This window comes from Mangifera indica, chromosome 9, assembly GCF_011075055.1.
Source record: "Mangifera indica cultivar Alphonso chromosome 9, CATAS_Mindica_2.1, whole genome shotgun sequence".
Lineage (NCBI taxonomy): Eukaryota > Viridiplantae > Streptophyta > Magnoliopsida > Sapindales > Anacardiaceae > Mangifera > Mangifera indica.
The window spans coordinates 1,116,591-1,139,243 of NC_058145.1; the positions used below are offsets into that span (position 1 = coordinate 1,116,591).

Below are 22,653 nucleotides of genomic sequence, written 5' to 3' on the forward strand. Positions count from 1 at the left end.
CATAAAGAAATTGCGGAGGACTCTGAAGCCCTCGACACGACCGGCAAAATTGTGGGCAGACTCTTAGACATGTCTAGGTTGGATATTTACTCAAACTTGGATTGAATGAACTAAATTTGAGCTTAAATATTATGTTTATTTTCATAATGAGTTGAATTTGAACCAATTTGAATATTAAAATTCGAATTAGTTCAAATCAAATTTAAAGTTAAATTATTTTCAAACCTCAACTTATCGATATAATCTTGAGTTGATTTTTTTATATTCGAATCGATCTCAAATTAAAACTTTTTGAACTTAGATAGAATCCAACTCTCAACATCCAGATTCAAATCCAACCCCTACAAAACAAATCAGTAAAATTAAGAGAAATTATATGTTCGAGAAATAATATAAAGGTAAGAGCCAACAAACCGAGTAAATTATCCGGAGAACTAACTGGCTTTTTATCTCTGAATAGTTCACAGCGTCGACCTTTTTCTCTATCTCCCATGAATCATTCATAAGCTTGAATGTTCTTTCTTGAAACCTCCAATGAAGTGCACTAGCTCAACTTGAGATCAGCCACCCACCAGCCGTCACCTTCAACGTCAGTGTTCGTCTGCTTGTAACATGAAAGAGAAACAATGTGAACGAGGCCAAAAAAATTAGGAACTGGAGATGTGTTTTACTGGACAAGAGACAATTCTGGATTACACCCCAATGTTAAACAGTTATAATGTTTCTTTCTTGGGTCTTGGATTGATATAAACTCATCAGTCTCGCTCACTAGACATCTTTCTAAAGGTAAAATCATAAGACCAATGAAATCCAAATCAAATAATCACTCATGACTTTAAGTGTCATTACTATTGTGTAGATTGAGATAACATCTACAATGACTAAACCGGATTGAGCCAATATCTACAATGACCTCATCCGTGGGGATAATATCCAGTGCTCTCTCCCAAGTCTCTCAACTGAAGGAATGTTCATCTGCGGGGTCAGTGCAAGGCCAAATTAAGCGGATAGTATCTTGCCGACGAAGTCAATATTAACAATGTTATCGTCTATGAGGACTGTGTTAAGTACTCTCTCCAAACTTCTTGTCTTGGGATGTGCCCATTTGTAGGGAGAATCAAGGCTAAAGTGGACATTATCTCGGGATCAAGCCAACATAAACACTAGCATAATCTTTTTGGGTAATGTTAAATGCTCTTTCCAAGCCCTTTTATGGGAGCTCGTGTTAGGTGCTCTCTCCAAGCCTCTCGATTGAGGAATGTGCCATCTATAGGGACAATGCAAGCCTAAAGTGGTCAATATCTTATAGAACAAGCTAAGGTAAACAACAGTGTTACATGTATGGATAAAGTCAAATGTTTTCCCTAAACCCCTCGATTAAGGGTTGTGTCGTCCGTGGGACTATGTAAGGTCAATACAAACAATATCCATGACTATTTCGAATCAATCTAGGTGCTGATGCAGACATGCCAGGGACAAGATGTTGATAGTGATACTACTAGAAACCTCAACCTTCCTATTAATAGGTGTTGTGGATTGCCTGTTGATTGTTGCTTCAATTGCTGTGAGTTGCTCAGAATTCCCAAGAACGGACAGGTACTTCCAAAATTCAAGTGGGCATGCAGTGGCGTTGTCTAAATGGAAAGCAACCAATTGTGCTGAGCTTATATTTAGTAAGAAACCAAACCTAATCAGCATTCTGACCATAAATCTATACAAATGCTGACACAAAAAGGTACCATTATACACAAAAAAAAAATTTATCATCATAGAAAATGACATCTTCCTTCACGGGTGCCAGCCATAACTAGTGTTTCTGTTGGCTTTTAAATTTTTAGCCCCTGGCTTTAGGATTTTTTTTTAACGAAAATTTTTTATCTAAGTCAAATTGTATTTTGAGATTGAATTAATTATGTTAAGTAGGTAAAATCTTAAATTTAGTGACTGATATTACTAAATAAGTGGATCGGTCATACTAAACAAGTGAAACATTTGGTTCAATAATCTATCTCATGACCATTAAGTTGTTCATATTAAGTAAGTAAAACCTTAGATCCAGTTATCAATGCCACTAAACAGGTGAACCCATCACACAAAATAGGTGAAACTTTGAGTCTAGTGATATACCCTATAATGATTATATTAGATAAGTTAAGAGTTTGATTTTCAAATATCATCGATAGAATTTGAACTCTTGCTCTCATACTTTATGATTATTTGTTATAATAAATCAATCTTATTTGAATAAAATCACTTTTAATCATACTAAATTAGTAAAATCTTGAGTTCAATGAATCGTTCTATAACACTGATAAGTTAAAAATTTAATTCTGAAACGTTGGAAGTTAAACTTTCCTCTCATACTTGGAAAACCTACTACTTCATTTCTCCAGCCACCCATAAATGCTTATTATCATTTCTAAAAGCCTGTTGGCGCTCTTTGGAGATCAGGTTGACTGTGGACTACTTTTCACCTGCTCCGCATTCATTTAATTTATATTATATTTTTTGTATCCATGTAGATAGTGAAATATTTTATATACTTTTCAGCATTTTCTAACCTGAAATGGAATAAAAGTGACTTCAGCTATGCACGCTGCATTCATAGTTTCCTTACTGTGTTCTAAATTCAACTAATCAACATATATATAACATAATTATAGTTATCAGTTTTCTATAATATAATATGATACAGATGAAAAATGATACGTATGATGAGATATAAAACTCAACGTTTTCAAACCCAAATCAACCTGTGATCCCATATATATTTTACATGCAGAGGAATTTATAGATGTATTGGCAGTTGTTTTTTGTCATTTGTGTCGTTTTGATGTTGCAGTTGGAATCATTTCTCTCTTTGTCATTGTATTTAATCCAGAATAGAAAGCGGTGTACTGTTTCTACTTTTCTTCTATATAAACCAGATTGGCTTAGTTACGTATACCAGTAACTTTTCTTCTGCTTTTCTGCAACACAATGGCTGCTAATGTGCCTTGTTGTGAGACTGAGTTCTGGGTTTATCTCTTCATATGTGTGGCTCTTGTGTCCTTTGCAGGCCTCATGTCAGGCCTCACTCTGGGGCTCATGTCCCTCAGTTTAGTCGATCTTGAGGTTTTGATGAAGGCCGGCCAGCCCGAGGACCGCAAGAATGCAGCAAAGATTCTCCCAATTGTTAAGAATCAGCATCTTCTACTGTGTACTCTCCTCATAGGCAACTCCTTGGCAAATGAGGTACTCAATTCACTGCCAATATAAATTTTATAGTAACAATAAAACCATGCATACTCACAAATGAATATACACATAATATGTCATCGTATAATTAAATAATTTCGAGTTAATGATAAAATAATACACAATCATATAATAACACATCATATGTATAGTTATTTGTGTACTCAAACATAAATAAGTATATCATTGCTCTTATAATAAAATTATATGTATCCGTTTTAAATATATAAATAGATATTTTATGTGTATCATCACGTGATTGAGTGATTTTAAATTAAGAATAAAGTAATACTCAATCACATGATAACACACATAAGTTTGTACCTATTTATGTATTCAATGCAGATATGTGCAGTATTGCTCTTGCTTGATAATAAATCCTTCAACTGCAAGTCTAAAGGCCTGAATTTTGTAATTCTGTGTCTTTGCTAAGGCCTTGCCTATTTTCTTGGCTGCACTTCTTCCTGCTTGGGCTTCTATACTGATATCAGTCACCCTGATTCTTGCCTTTGGTGAGGTAAAATATAAATTTAATTGGCATCTGCAAATTTTGTTTCATAATTTTGTTTATGGTTTAGACTTGTTATATCTTTGTTTTCTTTGCTTTCAGATTATCCCTCAAGCTGTATGTTCTCGGTATGGACTGGCTATTGGTGCAAACTGTCTTTTGTGGTTCGTTTGATTGTTATTGCCCTGTTCCCCCTGTCATATCCCATTAGTAAGGTAGTTTTATTGCCTACTAATAATTTAATACTTTTAGTTAAATCTAATAGGAATAAAACCATGAGAAAAATGTTGGATATGTATAAATATTTTCATTATTTAATAAAGATGTTAAGATGTTATAAATGGTATTAGATAATGTTAAGCCTCATAAGGAGGTGATATGTGTTCTCTTGTATGGTAAATAGAAAAAATCTCAACAAAGACACTGAGTCTTGTAAAGGGGGTGAATGTAACACCTCTAAGTAAATTTCACCTCGACAAGTGAGAATATTGAGTCCCGTAGAGAAGGTGAATATAACAAACCTAGACAAATCTAGCATTGACAAGTGAGAACATTGAGTCCTGTAAGAAAAATGAATATAACACCTCTAGGGAAATCTTATATTGACAAAACACAAGAAAAATGTTGGGTGACATTGAGTTTGGTAAGAGGTGAATGTAACACCCCTAAAAGACTCCTATGAAAATCTACATTGACAAATAATGAATACTTTTAAATAAATTTCACATTAACAAAATATGAGAGAGATGTTGGGTGATATTGAGTTTCATAAAGGGATTGAATGTAACACCCATAAAACAATTCTCACATTAACAACGTAGAGAGAAATATTGGGTATATATAAACATCATATATTGCTTGGAATTGATAACAAAAAAAATTGACAATAGACGTTGAGTTCTATAAAGAAGTGAATCTAATACTCCTAAACAAATTTCACATCGTTGGAGAATAATAACAAAATATTAGTTAACATAGTCTATACACTCCTAAGCTATCAAGACATATCAACATCTCGATACGGGTTTGATAAGAGACAAATGAGAGTTGATACAAGCAATACAACTAGTAAAATTTTCAATCAACTTAATGGGGTTTTAAACATTAATTATGGTAGCTGCTTGATTGGCTTCTGGGAAAGAGACATTCTGCACTTCTTCGGAGGGCAGAGCTGAGAACACTAGTAGACTTGCATGGAAACGAGGTACGTAATTGGTTTCTGTTCTCAAAACGTCTTTTTCCAAGCTGAAAGTGCTAACATTTTCATGTTCATTTCTGTATTGAAAATTCAGGCAGGGAAAGGTGGAGAGTTGACACATGATGAAACGACAATTATCACTGGAGCTTTAGACATGACACAGAAGACAGTCAAAGACGCCATGACTCCAGTTTCTGAAATATTTTCTCCTGACATGAATTCCAGACTGGATGAGTATGCCTGTCCATCTTTCACTTTTCTGTCTCTGCAACTAGTTTAATTTACCTTCCATGAAATTCATTGTTGTATTTTTTTTTTTCCCTCTCAGAAAAACGATGGGACTGATAATAAGCAAAGGGCATAGTCGTGTGCCTATCTACTCAGGAACCCCAACAAATATTATCGGCCTTATTTTGGTAAGAGAAAAATACTATACATACCAACTTTGAATACATAAATAAATATATATTTATGTATTATTATATGATTAGATATTATTTTATCTTTAATTTAAAATCTCTCAATTACTTGGAGACACCTCTTAAGTATGTACTTATTTATATACTTAAAATAGATACGTATAATTTTACTGTTTGGTAAGATAGCTTGAATTACATTTGATTATTTATGTTTGAGGAATGTTATATGCACACACTTTAAATATATAAAATGAGTATACAGATAATGTGTCATTATGTGATTTATTTTATTCTTAATTTAAAATCATATAATTATATAATGACATATAATTTATATACTTATTTTGTATACTCAAAATATATACACAGTTATTTTTATGTTTAGGCCAAAAGTTTATTGCCCACACAAAGTTTCCTGAATTGACAAATTTTACCAGGCAAGTTTCAAATATAAAGATTTGCAACAATTATTCACTCCTGCTAGTTAATTCCGTTAATTGAAAAGGTAAAAATGCCGTTTTGTATAGATTTTTTCTATTCTATCTTCTATCTCCACTATTTCTTTTCTTTTTTTTTTTCTCCTCTTATTTTTCTATTTTCCTTCTTCAAAACAACATTTGTATTGGGTAACAAATTATAATTTTAGAAAATATTAGAGGTATTAATGATATGTTCAAGAGTTTTTTGAAATTTGGAAAAAGTTTAACGCTATTTTTGAAATTTTTAAAATTTTAATATGTTTCTTAATAATTTTTAAAAATTCCTTCACACCCCAATTCATTCAAAAATATACAATATTTTAAAATTGATTAGATTTTTTATATTTTTCAAAGGTCTAAATAATAAAATTTTTAATTGGTAAGAATGTGTTAGTAATTTGATAATTATATTAAAAGTTAATGATGATTTGTAATTTCAATAAAAGGGTAAAATAGTTAAATAAAAAAAAAACCAAACACAATTCATTAAAGAAATTGGATAAAGGGTGAGAATTTGGTTTTTGAAACTTAAAAGGTGAACATATTAAGTCATCACACCCTGGGTGGGAAAGAGTTATTTGGTCTTATGTTTACCACAAGAATGTAACCATTGTCATTCATTTTATAGGTAAAAAATTTAATCAACTATCATCCTGAAGATGGAACCCCCCGTAAGAGATCTTACTATTCGGAGAATTCCTAGGTATGATATTCACATATTCATGCATAATATATATATAATATTGAATAATTAAATACGGATGTTTTTGAATTTATAGAGCTCGTAAAAATTGTTTGAATGTAGTGATTGGTTTTTCTTTTCTAAAACCTCTATAAATAACGATTTTTAATAAGTAAAATTATTGTGTTAAAATTTTAGGAGAGTGATCAAGCCAATTTATACAAAATTATTGGATCTTCTCATCAAAAGTCTAATAACCATAGTGACATTCAATTGGTAAAATTGTCGTATTAGAATTTCAAGAAAGAGGATCTAGCGAATACACAAGAAATTATTGTACTTTTCTATCAAAGGTTTAATAACTTAAAAAGCTCACCTGGATCATAACATGTGAAGTGTTTTTTTTTAGCAATAAGGAACTTTTAATTGAATTGGACCACCCCTCCTCGTAGTCATGTCTAAACATACCACAGCAATCAGATGAAAACTTTGGTCTAGTGATCGATCCTACAACCATTATGTCAAATAAATTAAGAGTTTGATATTTATGTCTTCAACAAATTTCAAACTCATACCCCCTTGCTTTGGTATCTTTACTTTGTCACCCAAACTACTCCTTTGGGCAACTTGTGAAGTGTAATGGGTTAGTCATCCGTGTAATGTCATTGCCCTATTAAATCACTATAATTACTATTAGGCTACATAGAACATTTTTCAAACACCAATTGCAAAAGGCATTAATACAATTTTATGTGATCAATTTTGTACCTGAAATAGGGTGCATGATCGTGTACCTCTCTAGGATATACTAAACCAATTTCAAAAAGGTCATAGCCACATGGCCATTGTTGTTGAGTTCAAAGCTGATATTCAGGAAACTACAGAAACTCCAAAAGCCATTCCTAGCATGCTAGAGATAAATATTCATTCAAATTCAAGGCAATGTCAAGCAGAGCTAAAAGGTAAATCTATGGCCTCTTAATGGAGATAATGAGGCTTACTTTAGAGCCCTTATGACATCTAAGTATATTTCATAATGTTTTTCAGGTAATGGTCTTCATTCTAATCCAAGTGAGAAGCTGGGCAACACTGATCTTTTTCAAAGTTCAGTTGTAAATAATACCAATCTGCCTGTGTACCAGAAGAAAGGAGAGCGATGTTGTGCAAATCGTTCTGAAGAAGAGTTGGAGTCTCTTCTCGTGTTGAATGAAGAGGTTATTGGCATCATAACGCTGGAGGATGTCATGGAGGAACTGCTACAGGTCAGTGTATATATATTTTATGTTTGTACAATTGCAGACCCGGAAATAAAACATAGGAGTCAAAGTTGAATAAAAGTAAAATATAAAAAAATCAATAAAAAATAATAAAATCTAACAGTAGTCAACGGAAAGAATTTTCAAAGTCATGGGGACAATTTGTTAAGAATTTTATATGTTAAATAACAGTAAAAGTTAGAAGAACTTCGTTTATTAAACTACTGATATGGCTATATATATATATAGTCTTACAAGAGTAACAGAAATAAAGTGCAACCCACGTTTTACATATCTATTAATGGGGTAATTGATTAGAAAGAAATAACTTATTCCTAAAGAACAGGGATAATTCAAATCTCTAAGTTACAAACTGAAACAAAACTAAAGACTATTTCAACTCTAACAATTTCAACATCCTCCCTTAAACTGAATACCAATTCTATTCAGTTTATATTTGGATTAGTAAATACCTCTAATAGAGCTCTAAACTTCTTGAACAATTCAAACTTTAATGGCTTGGTCATTATATATGCAACTTATTCTTGAGTATGACAGTGGACCAGCTTTACAACTCCATTTTTAGTAAGCTCACAAAGAAAGTGAAATCTGACATCTATATGTTTGCTTCGACCATGTAATATAGGATTCTTTGAAAGCTCAATAGTCGAACTACTATTACAAAAAATAGTTGTGCCACAACTTTGAACATGATTAAAATCCTTCAAAATCCTTTTTAACCAAACTGTTTAACAAGCACATGAAGCCGCTGCAACAAATTCAGTTTCAGTGGTAGACAAAGTAACTATTGGTTGTTTCTTTGATAACCAAGAAACAACTCCTGAATTTAACAAAAAAATATAGCCTGAATTACTCCTTCTGCCATCCAAATCTCCAACATAATCACTGTTTGTATAAGCAATCAACTTTTCATCTCCTTTCTTTCTGTAGAATATCCCAAAGTTAAAAGTTTCTTTTATATATCTCAACACTCTCTTGGCAACTTGGAGATGAAGCTCTGTAGGACACTCTATAGACCTACTTAAAAGACTCATAACAAACATAGTATCAGGTCGGGTAGCAGTCAGATACATTAGATTGCTAATTATTTGCTTATAGCGACTGTTATCCACCCTTATCCATCCTCGTCCCTCATGAGTTTGTAACCTGGAACAATTGGATTACAAACTGAATTGCACTTACCCATATCAAACCTTTCTAACACCTCCTAAGCATATCTCTTTTGACAAATAAAAATACCCTCTTGACTTTGCAATACTTCTATACCAAGAAAATATCTCATTTTTCCAAGATCTATCATGTCGAACTCATGCATCATAGAATTTTTAAATTCAACAAACATATGCTCGTCGTTGCCCATAAAATCAAGTCATCAACATAAAGACAAATAATCAGAATTTTACCTCATTCTCCTGCTTTGACGAACAAAGTATGCTCATAAAGGCACCGCTTGAAACCTTCTTCAGTAAAATATGACTTATTTGACTCTACCAAGCTCGTGCCGCCTATTTTAGTCTGTATAAACCCTTCTTTAATTTATAAACTTTCTGCTCAACACTTTTTTTTTTTATAACCAAGAGGTTGCTCGAGGAAAACCTCTTCACTAATTTTTCCATGGAGAAAAGCTGACTTTATATCTAGTTGAAAGATTCTCCACCTTTTCTAAGCTGCAAGAGAAATTACTAATCGAATTGATTTCAAATAGGCTATAGGCGCAAAAACTTTAGTGTAGTTTACACCATGTTTTTGGGTGTAACCCTTCGCAACCAAACGCGCTTTGTACTTCTCCACCTCACCATTTTCATTGAGTTTTGTCTTGTACACCCATTTCACACCAACTTTCTTTACTCCAATAGGCAAATTTGTCAATTCCCAAGTATCATTTTTCTTTATAGCTTCAATCTCCTCATCCATTGTTGTTCTCCATTTTACATTTGCTAGTGCTTCTTCAAATAAAATTGGATCCTTTGTTGCAAACATGACTAAATTTGTTGTATCTTCTTCCTTCGATAAACCTTCCCCATTTTCATAATCTCTCATTCAAGTTGATTGTTTTCTCATCCTATGTTTATAAGATTCAAACAAGAGATTTTGCTCAAACTAGATGAATTTTCTTCATTTGAGCCATTGGCTACTCTTTCCTCAGTATTGCTATGTTCATTGATTTCAGTTTCGTCTCTATTTCCATCAGCTGCATTTGATTCCTTATTGTTGTCCCCCAACCAAAATAGCTTCTTTATGATTGTTGTCCTAATTCTAACTGTTGTCTTCTTCAAACACCACATCTCTACTTATTATAATCTTCTGAGAGATAAGATCATATAATCTATATGCTTTGGACTCCTCACGAACTCCAAGAAATACACATTTTACACTCTCGTCATCAAGCTTTGTCCTTTTGCAATCAGGAATATGAACATGAGATATACACCGAAACACTCTGAAGTAAGCCACTGATGGTTTGAATCCATTCCAAGTTTTTTCTAGAGTTTTGTTCTCCACAACAAGTGTTGGACTCTTATTGAGTATATGAACTATTCAATTAACAGCTTTAGCCTAGAATGTTTTGGGAATCTTCTTTCCCAAAAGCATGCTTCGAACCACATTCATGATTGTTCAATTCTTCCACTCTACTAAACATTTTGTTGAGGGGTGTATATAACTGTTAATTGTCTTGGAATACCATTCTTGCTGTAGAAATTAGTGAATTCAAATGATGTGAACTCACCCCCATGATCAGTATGAAGACCTTTTATAGTTAAACCGCTCTCTTTTTCAATTCGATTATTATATTTTTTGAAAGTAATAAATGTTTCTAATTACCCAAACTTTATGACTATAATCATCAATGAAACTAATCATGTACCTTTTGTTGCTACTGGATATAGGGTTGATTCGTTCACATATATCGACATACACTAGTTCAAGAATTTGAGAAGCTCTCTATGTACTTTCTTGAGGAAATGGATTTCTCCGTTGTTTGCCTACCAATCAATCTTCACATACTTTTGATGAAATGTCAAAACACGGCAGTCCTCTCACTATTCCTTTTAGTTGAAAAGTGTTCAAACCATTGAAGCTTAGATGACCATATCTGTAGTGCCAAAGTCGAGTTGGATCTTCCATGAAAGAATTAAAGGAAGCTTCCTCCTTTAGTTGTGTTACAGTAAACAACTTGAACATTCGATTCGAGGATATTGCAATCTCCATAATTAGCCCTTTCTCAGGATGATAAATTTTGCATGCTCCTCGTTGTATAAGGATTTCAAGTCCCTTCTCAGCTAACTAACCAATGCTTAACAAGCTGTTTTTTAATCCTAGAACATAAAATACACCTGTAATGATTTGAATAAAACCATTTACCAACATTTGCACATTACTTTTCCCCATCACATTCATGCTTGAATTATCTCCTAATTTCACTTTCTCTATGGAATTTTCATCAAGATCAAAAAAAACTTCTGCTTGCCACATATATGATTATTGCATCCAGAGTCTAAAAACCACAATTCTTCTTTGCTGACTTCTTTATCATTCACGTACGCCATCAATAACATTTCTTCACCACTCTCCACATAGTTTGCTTTTGTATCAAATTCCTTCTTTGGACATTCATATTAAAAGTGTTCAAGCTTATGACAGTGATAACAGTCAATAGTAGATTTATCAAAATTACGCCTACCTCCACCTCTTCCTCGTCCTCGCATTCCGTCACGCACTCTTCCTTTTCCTCCTAAAGACTTTCCAAAAGTAACCTTCAATGTTTGCTCTTCCACAACATGAGATTTCATACGTTGCTCATGTACTAGAAGGCTACTTTGTAATTCATCAATGGTAAAAACATCCAAATCATTTGACTCCTCAATAGAACACACCACGTAAACGAACTTGGATGACATGGATCTTAGTATCTTCTTGATGACTACTACATCATCCATCTTTGCCTTAGTGACTCTCAGCTGGTTGACTATAGTAAGAGTGCAAGCAAAATACTCATTTACAGATTCTCCCTCCTTCATGCTTAGCATCTCAAACTCCTTTTGAAGAGCTTGTCGTTGTGCTCGCTGCACTCGTGTTGTCCCTTGATGCTTTTTCTTCAAGGAGTCCCAAATGCTTTTAGTTGTATCTTTGTTCAAGACGGTTTCTAAAATTGATCTATCTATGGCTTGGAAGAGATAATTCTTCGCCTTCATATCTTTCAATCTTGCATCATCAATTGCCTTCTTTTGCGCTTCACTAAGTTGAACTCCTTCTACTGCTACAAGAATCTCATCTTCTATTATATTCCAATATTCTTTTGATTGCATAAAATTTTCCGTGAGCATACACCAGTGATCGTAATGCCCATCAAATTTCGAGATTACTGGTTGCACAAATCCACTCTCAGTCGTCATATTCTCACCACTGAACACTGTAGAAGACTGTTACTCCTTAGTTTTCAGTCAGGTTCATATGATGTGGCTCTGATACCACTTGTTAAGAATTTTATATGTTAAATAAAAGTAAAAGTTAGAAGAACTCCGTTTATTAAACTACTTATGTGGCTATATATAGGGGTGAATACGAGCCGAACCGAGCCCGAACACTGTTTAGCTCGTTTTCGGCTCGTTTTTAATTAGCTCAGTTTTTGGCTTGCTTCGGGCTCGCCGAGCTCGTCAAAACTTATGTTCGTGTTTGGCTCGCTTTATAATTTAAGTGTTCGTGCTCGGCTCGCACCTAACTCGGGCTCGTCTCTAATAGCTCGAGTTCGCTCGGCTCGGGTTTGGGCTCGTATTCTAGGCTCGTCAGCAGTTAAAATACATATAAATTTATCATAGGAGCAAATATTTTCAGTGAAACAAAAAAATAGAAAAGATTAAACAGCCATAGAAGCAATTTCATAATGAATACATTTTTGTAATTTCACATACATAGATGGGGTTAAGTTTCAGTATGCTCATTACAACCACTAATGAAAACACAGACCAACTCCTACCTCAGCTGCTGACTTTTCTCTGCAATCTCCTTTTTCAGCTAGACCAAGTTGCTGCTCTCCAACTACAATACATATATCTCCATTTATATATGGCAGCAAAAGAGATCGGAATGTAAATTTGAACACAAAAGATTGAAAAAATAAAATTTAATATTAGAATTACTGTAATATTAACCCATATAGAGAAAGATATAACAAACATAAATGTTCAAATCATTATTGATGTTATATGACATGCTTGGAAGCAAATGGCAACAATAAAAAATAAGAAAATGAAAGACATATATATATATCTGCTAAGTACACATATATGTGAGTTAAATGGGAATTTTCTCAAGTCAATATGAACACAAGCACATGTGCATCCAGACTTATGATATGCTTTGTAACTTGATCCAAAAAATTAGAGAAATCAAATACAACACTTGTTCATTGATAGAAAGTAAGAAGGGTACATGTCATAGCATAAAAGTAAAGTAGGAGAGATAAAAATAAGAAATAGAGACAGCAAGAGAGAAATTCAAGTGCAATGATAGAAGAGGAAAAATATGCGAAAAAGTAACTTAATATCCATTAAAAATATATGCTAAAATAAATAAAGTAAAATTAAACAAAGCTTTTTGGTTCTGAATCATTACAGTCATAAAAGGTGAACAAGAAGTCCATTCAACAAAAAATCAGCCAACAAAGAGACAGCACAGTTAATTCATGAAACCTCCCAGTTGTGGGGTAGGAAAAACAGCATCCCTTCAATTTACTTGAAATTGATGCCCATCTCATTATAAGTTTGCATACTCCATACAAGAGTCATGGAAAATCCTTCTATTCCTCACCATATAGATGACATTTCAGTCAGCATACAATTTCAAAAAGCAGCAGTCTTGTTCCCCTCCTTTCAGAAACACTAACTTTATGAATGCAGAATAGCCCATAGGCATCCTTGGAATGTTGCATACCACAACCAATAAAACATTCATAAATCATTCAAGATGGCTTCAGTTCTTAGTGCTTTGAGTAAGAGAAGGGGTAGAAATTTTTGCCTTCCATGGGCATTTTAGATGGCTTCAGTTGCAACAATAAAGGCACTTTCTTAGTCCAAATCTAAGCACACTCCTAAGTGGGGTTTTAAATGACACTCTTAACACATATCAAATTATCAATAAGAAATATTGCCTTGAGTTAAAAATGGGACTCATTAACTAGAAAGAAATTACATGAGACATAAAATAGATACAATTATTACTATGGGTTCAACATTTCTGAAGCATCTTAGTGATTAGAACTCAGACAAATTTCCTGAAACCATTGAGGTTTCATAACATTTAAAAATCAAGGAGATCCATAATATATTCGTTTAAGAAATTGCGATTTCACTATTATGCTTTTCCTAGTTATCTCAGGCAATTATATTAATGCTCAAAGTGTCAACTTATGCACAAAATTACTGTCGGCGGCTGAACAGCAGAGAAGAAAGGTGAAAAACCTTGTCCGCGGCTGAACAGCAGAGAAGAAAGGTGGAAAACCTTGTCGGCGGCTGAACAGCAGAGAAGAAAGGTGGAATGGAAAACTTTGTCGGCGTATTTTAGTTTCAACTAATATTTTCGGCAGAGAAGAATGAAGAACGGCAGAAAAAATATTAGGTTTGTTGCTTTAGTTTCTTTGATTGCTTCCAATTTCCAAACGACAACGTTTTTTATTTTAAGTTTAAGAGAAGCCAGCAAAGCAAAACAAACTTTTTTATATAACTGCTGCAAAATACAAAGTCAACGCAGAAGAAGCCATATATAAATTAATACCGCCAGGCTCCAGGCTCCAGCCAACAATATTAATAACGAGCTCAACTTGGCTCGCCGAGCCAGCCGAGCCGAGCATTCCTCTGTTCGGGTTCGAGCTTGCGTTCGTTTCTTGATTTTTGTTTCGGCTCGTGTTCGTGTTCGCGTTCGCTTACAACAGGCTCGTTTTGGGCTCGTTCGAGCTAAGCTCGTTTCGAGCCTAAAAAAGCTTGCCTCGAATCCAGCCCTAGCTATATATATATATAACCCTACAAGAGTAACAGAAATAAAGTACAACCCACGTTTTACATGCCTATTAACGTGGTAATTGATTAAAAAAATAATTTATTCCTAAGGAACAAAGATTATTCAAATCTCCAGGTGACAAACTGAAACAAAGCTAAAGACTATTTCAACTCTAACAATTTCAACACAACTGACCAACTTCCCCCCTGGTTTGTGTTTGTATATCAATTTGTTACTACAAATATGATTTTTTAATTTAAATTGGATTTAAATCGAGCTAAGCCTAAACATGGGTGGCTCGATATGACTCAAACCTATTATAATCAGTTTGAACCAAATTCAAATTAATTTATGATGGTTAAAGAGGTTGTTGTAAGATTGTTGGTTGGATAAATAATACTATCAATATAATAAATTGTGTTACTAACATAACAAATAATATTGTTAGAAGAAGATTCGAGTCAAATTCAAATTAAGTTATTAAACTAAAACTTTAATTTTAAATTAAGATATTAAACTGAAACTTCAATTCTAATTTTACTTAAATAGAACTAAATGTTAATTGGAACCACACTAGCTCAGAACAAGTGCAGTCCTACTTCTGATGCTCATATAATTTTCTTTTTGCAGGAGGAAATATTTGATGAGACAGATGAATACGTTGATGTCCACAGCAGGTAACAGCATTTTTTTGTTTTTTTTTTAATTCTGCGGATTTGGCTATTGTGTTATTGACCTTATCATTGTTCATGCTATTACCTAAGTAGATTTCACTCTTGCAGAATCAGAATCAATATGCCATTGCCGGCTTCTCAAATATCATCTCCTGGTGCCAAGTTTGCATCTCGTCAATGGAGAACTCCTGTGGCATCCCCACTTTCTTCCTATCGTCAGAGTCCTTTATCTTCACGTAACTGTTAACACAGCAGCCATCACGAAAAATGCCCGTGGCACACAGAATGCCACATGGACCTACCGGGTGTGGACTGGTAGAAGGGAGGCTTCTGACTTCTCGAATAACTGAAATTTCCGATCGTTTACTGGTTTGGATGGTTGAGCAGTCTGATTATAACAGAGAATGTGTATATTGTTTTCTTCTCGGTAAGATAAATAAAATCAGAGTTACAATCTCTGATCTCATTGTCTTTTGCATTCACCAATTTCCCGATATATTCAGTTACCATGTGATTGTGTATAACTGTACACTTAATTGTTTCCATGACGGAACTAGTCATTGATTAGTTGAAGATAATGGTTTGATTCAACTCACAATTGAAGGGTTGGTCGATCAACCGTTTAAACAAATATTAAAATAATATTTAAAACAATTTTACATAATTAATCATTAAATATAACATTCAAATTGTTTTTAAATAAAAATGAACTTGATTGCTCACATAAGAACACTATATCAACCAAAGATGTAGGACTAGATATGATCCAAATCGATTCAAACTCAAAAGCCAACTCAACTTAATTTAGCTAGATTTGAACTCACTTAATTCGAATTTAAATTGAAAGATTTGACTCGTTTTTTAAACCAAATTGAACTTACGCTAACAGATATTCAGTTCGATTTAATTCAAATTTGTATCTCAATTAACTCAAATTTATGACTCAAATTCATAGTTCAAATTGGTGATTCAAATTCGTAGTTTAGTTTGACTCAAATTATTAATTTTGAATATTATTTAGGTAAAACGATATTGTTTTATTAATGAATCATGAACTCAAACCATAAATCCAACCCATCAATTACAACCATGAATTGGAACCAAACCAAAGTATAAAATTGAACTATTAATTTGAGCTACGAAATCAAGTCAAATTCAATCCGCATAAAGTTGAACAATTTTTCATTCAAGTCAAACTTGAACCAGACCTAATTTTGACTCAACAAAATCAAACCAAATCATTTTCTATTTGAACTGAATAAGAACTAAAAGGTATTTAGACCCAATCTAGTTCGTATCCACCCCTATGAAAGTGTTGTGTTCAAGTCCTAATTCTTCCCAATTTAAGCAAAGGCTAAGACCCAAAACTTCCAAACAAAAAAAGTAAATTGTTAAGATTCCAACGACTCCACTACGATTCACCTTCACACGGTTTTAGGGCAAACCTAGACCAGTCCAACCGTCGTGCCAATTTCCCAAAGAGTGATGTCAACTGAGATTAAAGGTGCATATCTCTAATACCACTATAGAATAAAATACCTTAGATTCAGGATAAGTATATTTCATGTCAGACTAAATACTTGAAATTTTATAAAAGAGAAGAAGTCAAGTTCAATTTTACAAAGAAGACGGCCATTTCTTTTACCTTGTTTGAAAGCAGTTTGTTTGTTATTGCTTGGGTCGGCTTCTTGCATGTAATTTAGCTGGAGTGACTTAACCTCAGATCTTCAAGTATCTAAAATAAAATAACTTGAAAGAGACTGAACATGCCATCATTTATCACCCATTTGTCTAAATTCTATTGCCTTTAACCCCATATTAAAAGTAATTTTTGAAGAAGAAAATATGAATTTGTTGGGAGTGTTGAGTCTCATTATGTTATATCTTCGTAAAGGTCAAGGAGGCAAGGGCTCCTTATGGATAGTGGTAGATTCAAATCAAGTTTAAACAAAGGTTAATTGAAGCTCATTCAAACTAACAATAAGGTCATTGGAAAAATCATCAAAAAACACTGAAGAGAATGAAAAGAATAATCATAAAAGAAAATAAATTTGTCAATGACTTATTGGATTTGAGCCGGCTATACTCAAACTGTAGATGCCACTCTAACCAGAGTTTGGTTCATTTTGAGCCAAATATCGAATTACGATCAAACTGATTCAACCCATATACAAACTTAGTTACTTACAGGGTCCTGCTAACTGGGTAATGGGCAAGGGTAAAAGGGTAACAGGCGAGAGCTGGAAGGCCAAAGTCTTCGAACCTGAATCTAATAAAATTTTATATAAAAACCTAGTTATAGTATAATTTATTCATAAAAATTTAATAAAAAATTTATACAGAGGACAAGAAAAGGCATATTCTTCTAATCACATATTCACTGAATGAACTCATCGCCAAGAAAATTTTGACTCATTTATTCCAAATCCACCCTAAAAAACAAGAAACAAGCACAATCCAGATTGCCTGCCTACTGTACATACGAGCCTCAACACAGGCTCTTCTGCATATTCTAATTCTGACTCTTCCAGGACTCCAGAATTTGACAGATATAAATACCGTGATATTGAATTAAAAATAAGATAACATCAAACCATATGATGATACCCAAATATGTACCTATTTATATACTCAAAGTAAATACCTGTAGTATTACTCTTAGCCGATAATACAGGCGTTGGGATCTTCCTCTGCACTTCTCACATGGTAATTTGCAGTCATGTAAGGATTATAGGCCTTGTAGAGCTTGGCAAGTTCAGCTACATCATCTTTTTTCTTGCTATCATCTGCCTTCTTTTGCTCTTCTTTCTTGGGCTCTTCTTTCTTCTTCTCTGGCTCTTTTGCAGGTCCAACTGATACTATCTCTGTTTGACATAGCTTCCTCAGTTTGCTCACTATACTCACCGGATCAATATCTCCAATCACTGTCAATTTCTTGTCCTTCATATCCATGGCGATTGATTCAACCCCTGTTTTCATGTTGGTCAATTTTCGCCTCTGGTTTATACAGTACAGATTAAAAGAAAGTAAAGAAAAAGTTTAAATCCGATACCTGAAAGGCCAGAGACTGTCTTCATGGCTTTTTTCTTGACTTTGTCATCGTCTAGTTCCAATTTCAACACTGCTTTCTGTGATTAAAAACAAGATCGAATACGATTAGGGATCTTACAGAAACCAGAGCCTGTGACCAAAAGACAGAGAAACAGAAGCACAAAGAAAATACCCACCTTCATTTGTATTGTCTTCAGAGACCCAGATCGGAATTCTGAAGGTGAAAAGGATAAGAAGTATGTTTGAATAGGAAGATGAAGAAGAAGGAGAAGAAGACGACAAGGAGAACCGTCTAGAGAAGCTTAATGGATCGTGTGAAGCGTAGCTTATAATTTATCTTAAAAATAGTCAGCTGAGTCTACTCGGGTCAAGCAGGACAATATTTTATGGGCCAATATAGCAACGAGGAAGCAGAACTACATCGGATCCAATATACTTTTTGGGCCAAAAGATTTTTTCTCGCGTATGTTTTAATGGAATCTCAAAAACTTATTTCAGGTGGTTTAAAAACTTAAATATTTATTTATTAGTTAATTTATATTGAAATTTTTTATTAAAGATAATAGTAAAATGTTATTTTATTATTAAATCTTAAAATCCTAAAAATTCATATCATTTTTCCTTTATAATTTAAAAAATTAACAATTTTTTTCTAAAAGTAAGTTTTAAAAAGTTATTATTTCTCATTTAAGGTTCGAAAATCTTTTCCAGCCAACAAACCCAACGAGTCAACGATAAGTGGAATAATAAGAGGATGATGTCTGGATGACAAAGTGTCGTTGATCTAGAGGACGCTTTGTTGAGAACCATTGTTAATATGAAAGACGCTTCTCCATTGAGAAGCGTCGTCTAGATCAATGATGCTTCTCGATGAAGTGTCATCTAGATCAACGATGTTTCATCGTTGAGAAGCGTCATCGATTTGGAGATGACACTTCATTGTTGTCCTTCGACATCTAGACGATGAATGATGCTTTGTCGTTCAAATACTGTCTTCCTGTTGTTTCGACCACTGACAACTCATTGGATTTGTTGGCTGGAAAAGATTTTCAAGCCCTAAGGGGGAAATAATAACTTTTTAAAATTTAATCTTAAGGGTAAATTGTTACTATAAAAGTAAAATGATATAGATTTTTAGTATTTTAGGGTTTAGTGATAAAATAACGATTTTATCCTTATATCTAACAAAAGATTTTAAGAGAAATTAGTTTATAGATGGATATTTGGGTTTTTGAATTATTACGGGTGTATTTTTTATATTGAGCTAAAACTTGAGTAGGAAATAGTCCTTTGGCCTACTTTTTGAAGAAAAGGCTTGTATATATTATTATATACATGTTATCTACTTCCTCGAAGATATTTTAATAAAGTAGGCCTAAATAAAAAGTCTAAGCTTAAAATCTTTTTATGAATCTAGACTTGAACAAGCCAAACTGGTTCGTTTGTCTTGGTTGACAACTCTATCTTAGTAAATGTTAAGGGTCACTTATATCCACTTATATCAACATTTATAGTTGACTGCAATCAATCATTAAATAATGTCATAGGTTTACAAGTCTGGCCAAGCAAAAACTATCCTATATGGCTTAAGGTTATTGATTTCGTTTTGCATCAGATATATCAAGAGAGCGACTTCAACTCTCTAGAGTTCGCGTAAGGATGATCTTGTCTCTTTTTCACATAGGGTTTCATGCATGAGAGCAATGCCTACCTATATGGAGTAGAATATACATAAATATTTTGATTCTTTCAACATTTTTTCACCGCTAAATTCATTGAAAATTAGGATTACAGTAAGTGAAGTAATATCAGATAAATTCTAGTCATCTAAATTTGCAACTTACTTTTTAGATATTCATTCTTTACTAACAATTGGATATGGAAATTCCATTTTTTGTTGGTATTTTTAATTTTAGTAAAGAAGAAATGTTACTTGAGTCAAACTACTCATTTGGGTTAGAATCGACTATATTAAACAGGTGAAATATCTAATTTTACTTTTGTATCATATAAGTCAAGTGTTAGTAAGTTATATTTAGTTTGAAGAAATTTTGAAAGGAAAATTTAAGAAGTCATGAATATATATATAGAGTCTAATAATGATTTTTGACACTGAATATTTCCCTACAAAACTAGATATGACTTTTGCTCTAAAAAGTTATATTATTTCAACTTAAACTAAAAGTTGAATTGAATTTGAGTAAAAGTTAATTCGAGTTTGAATTGAAATCATAACGGTCAATTTAAGATTATATTTGACTCCATCTGTTGATAAACATTAATGTCAAATAAGAAGATGATGAGCATTGAAGAAGATAAAAAAGAATCATAAGAACAAAGAAGAAAAGTTGCCAAAAATGAAGAAAAATAATCCTCAAAGAAGAAGAAGAATTACCAAGGAAGAAAATTTGTAGGAGAAAAAAAAGTAACAGAAAAAGAAAAGAATCACCACTAAGACGAGCTTCGATGCAACAACATTGACAAACTCTCAAACTGACACTTTATTTTGACTCTAGTTCATTCAAACCGAAATCAGTTCAATTTAAATTCAACCCTACAAAAGAGTATGATCAAAATTATTTTTAATTGTGAAAAGCAAATTATGTGATATTCTTTACTTTTAAATTTTGTACTGAACAATGTTATGCGTACTTTGTTGTAAATACTAAATTGGATGCAAAAATTATATGTCAACATATGAATGGATACCAGTAACGAAGGCCACTTTAAGACTAAATTTGATCTAAGTTGCTCAAACTCGAATTTGATATCAAATCAAATGACACTAGCCACTCAACCTTTAGATGGATTGGGTACCAAAATTTGATCTAAGTTATTCGAACTAAATCTTTTAAAGGAATCTCAAATTGAGGCTCGGTTGAACATAACACTAGCCACTTCAACCTTTAGAGGGATGGAGAAAAGAAAAAGCAAACAAAGAACACTACATCCACTTTCTATGATCCTCATCACTCCGTATCCATGATGTGTTGGCATGTCATGAGATGATATTAAAGAGAAAAGTTGTTTAGTGCTCATCAAAAGGCAAGCCAGGGAAAATGGTGATAAAACTCACCCATAAGGGTTAATTTGAGTGTCAAAAACTAAGGGTACCTAAGCAATAAAAAAATTATGTGTTGGAAATATGTTGGAGGAAATTTGCGATAAATTGTCATCAACTAAAGTATATAATTTTGACGTTTGAATAAGTCAGATTATAATAGTAATAATTAGAATTTAATGAAATTTCAACGTCTACAATAATGTAGATATAGACATATCAGAATAAAGCAAAAATTAAAAAAATATGATACATGATTTTAACATTCTCGACCTAATGATCAAAATATCTAACTCAAACTCGATTTAATTTGAATGAATCAAACTCAAGTTTGAATTCATTTCAAAAGAGCTTGTCGCGAGTTTGTTATTAAAACGACGTCGTTTTAATGCATATTAATTAAAATACTGTTATTTTATATCAATTTTTTTATATTTGCAAGCTTGACAAACCGAACATCCTTAAAACTCGAGTTCGAAAATATTAAACTTTCAAATTTAAATTTGTTTAAGCTAAGTTTGTTTCAAATTTATTTAAATTAAATTCAAATAAATTTAGTTCGAATTTAACTCTACTATTAGATGATGAGTTCTATATTGAGGATGAATATGAAAGATGATATATATATTTATGAGTCATTTATTAGCTTCTTATCTATGCGTTTATGTATGTCTTTGTCTATCTTTCTCATTAGTCTTCTATATTTATAGAAGTCGTGAGAATAATAACAAACAATTATAATTTTATAAATTTATTCCTAATCTATTTTTAAAAGAAAATTACAATATCAAAAATATTGTCATAAAAAAATGATAAGAAATTATCGTAAAAAATTTAGGATATATATCTTACTATACGAAGATTTTTTCACAATCTCAACCAATATACCTAACCTACCCATGTCCTGGAATTATTTGATCTTATGATTGATTGTTGGTCAAGATGGATTGGACCTCCATAGAAATGTTTTTTCGAGTAAATAATTTTTTTTATTTTTCTTAATATATTAATTAAATAATTATATTACTACAATATTACCTTTCAAATGAGTCATGTGCTTAGTTAATAAATACG

The 22,653-nt window shown here is 32.8% G+C and overlaps 3 protein-coding genes and 1 pseudogene across 3 annotated transcripts; 1 reads left to right on the plus strand and 3 right to left on the minus strand.

Moving 5' to 3' along the window:
* The first annotated feature begins 2,979 nt into the window (after positions 1–2,979).
* Positions 2,980–7,995, plus strand: LOC123225639 (annotated as a pseudogene).
* A 533-nt stretch (positions 7,996–8,528) lies between these two features.
* On the minus strand, positions 8,529–9,714 carry LOC123225640 (secreted RxLR effector protein 161-like). The gene is made up of 2 exons (XM_044649738.1): positions 9,584–9,714; positions 8,529–8,946 (listed from the first exon to the last, which is right to left on the minus strand). The coding sequence occupies exons 1-2, from the start codon at positions 9,712–9,714 to the stop codon at positions 8,529–8,531; spliced, it is 549 nt and encodes a 182-aa protein (XP_044505673.1).
* A 1,703-nt stretch (positions 9,715–11,417) lies between these two features.
* Positions 11,418–12,194, minus strand: LOC123225641. The gene has a single exon (XM_044649739.1). It carries the CDS (start codon positions 12,192–12,194, stop codon positions 11,418–11,420), a length of 777 nt encoding a protein of 258 aa, XP_044505674.1.
* A 5,663-nt stretch (positions 12,195–17,857) lies between these two features.
* LOC123224805 (heavy metal-associated isoprenylated plant protein 39-like) lies at positions 17,858–18,892 on the minus strand. The gene is made up of 3 exons (XM_044648530.1): positions 18,695–18,892; positions 18,520–18,595; positions 17,858–18,436 (listed from the first exon to the last, which is right to left on the minus strand). Exons 1-3 carry the CDS (start codon positions 18,698–18,700, stop codon positions 18,126–18,128), a joined length of 393 nt encoding a protein of 130 aa, XP_044504465.1. The 5' UTR covers positions 18,701–18,892; the 3' UTR covers positions 17,858–18,125.
* Positions 18,893–22,653: the final 3,761 nt, after the last annotated feature.

Excerpts from the sequence above, each read along its gene's own strand:
- LOC123224805 (XM_044648530.1), bottom strand. Across the intron at positions 18,437-18,519 it reads GACAGTCTCTGGCCTTTCAG|GGGTTGAATCAATCGCCATG; the intron begins GTATCGGATTTA and ends ACATGAAAACAG.
- LOC123225640 (XM_044649738.1), bottom strand. The coding sequence starts at position 9,714 with ATGGATGAGGAGATTGAAGCTATAAAGAAAAATGATACTTGGGAATTG. Across the intron at positions 8,947-9,583 it reads GAAAATGGTGAGGTGGAGAA|GTTACAAACTCATGAGGGAC; the intron begins GTACAAAGCGCG and ends CAATTGTTCCAG.
- LOC123225641 (XM_044649739.1), bottom strand. The coding sequence starts at position 12,194 with ATGACGACTGAGAGTGGATTTGTGCAACCAGTAATCTCGAAATTTGAT.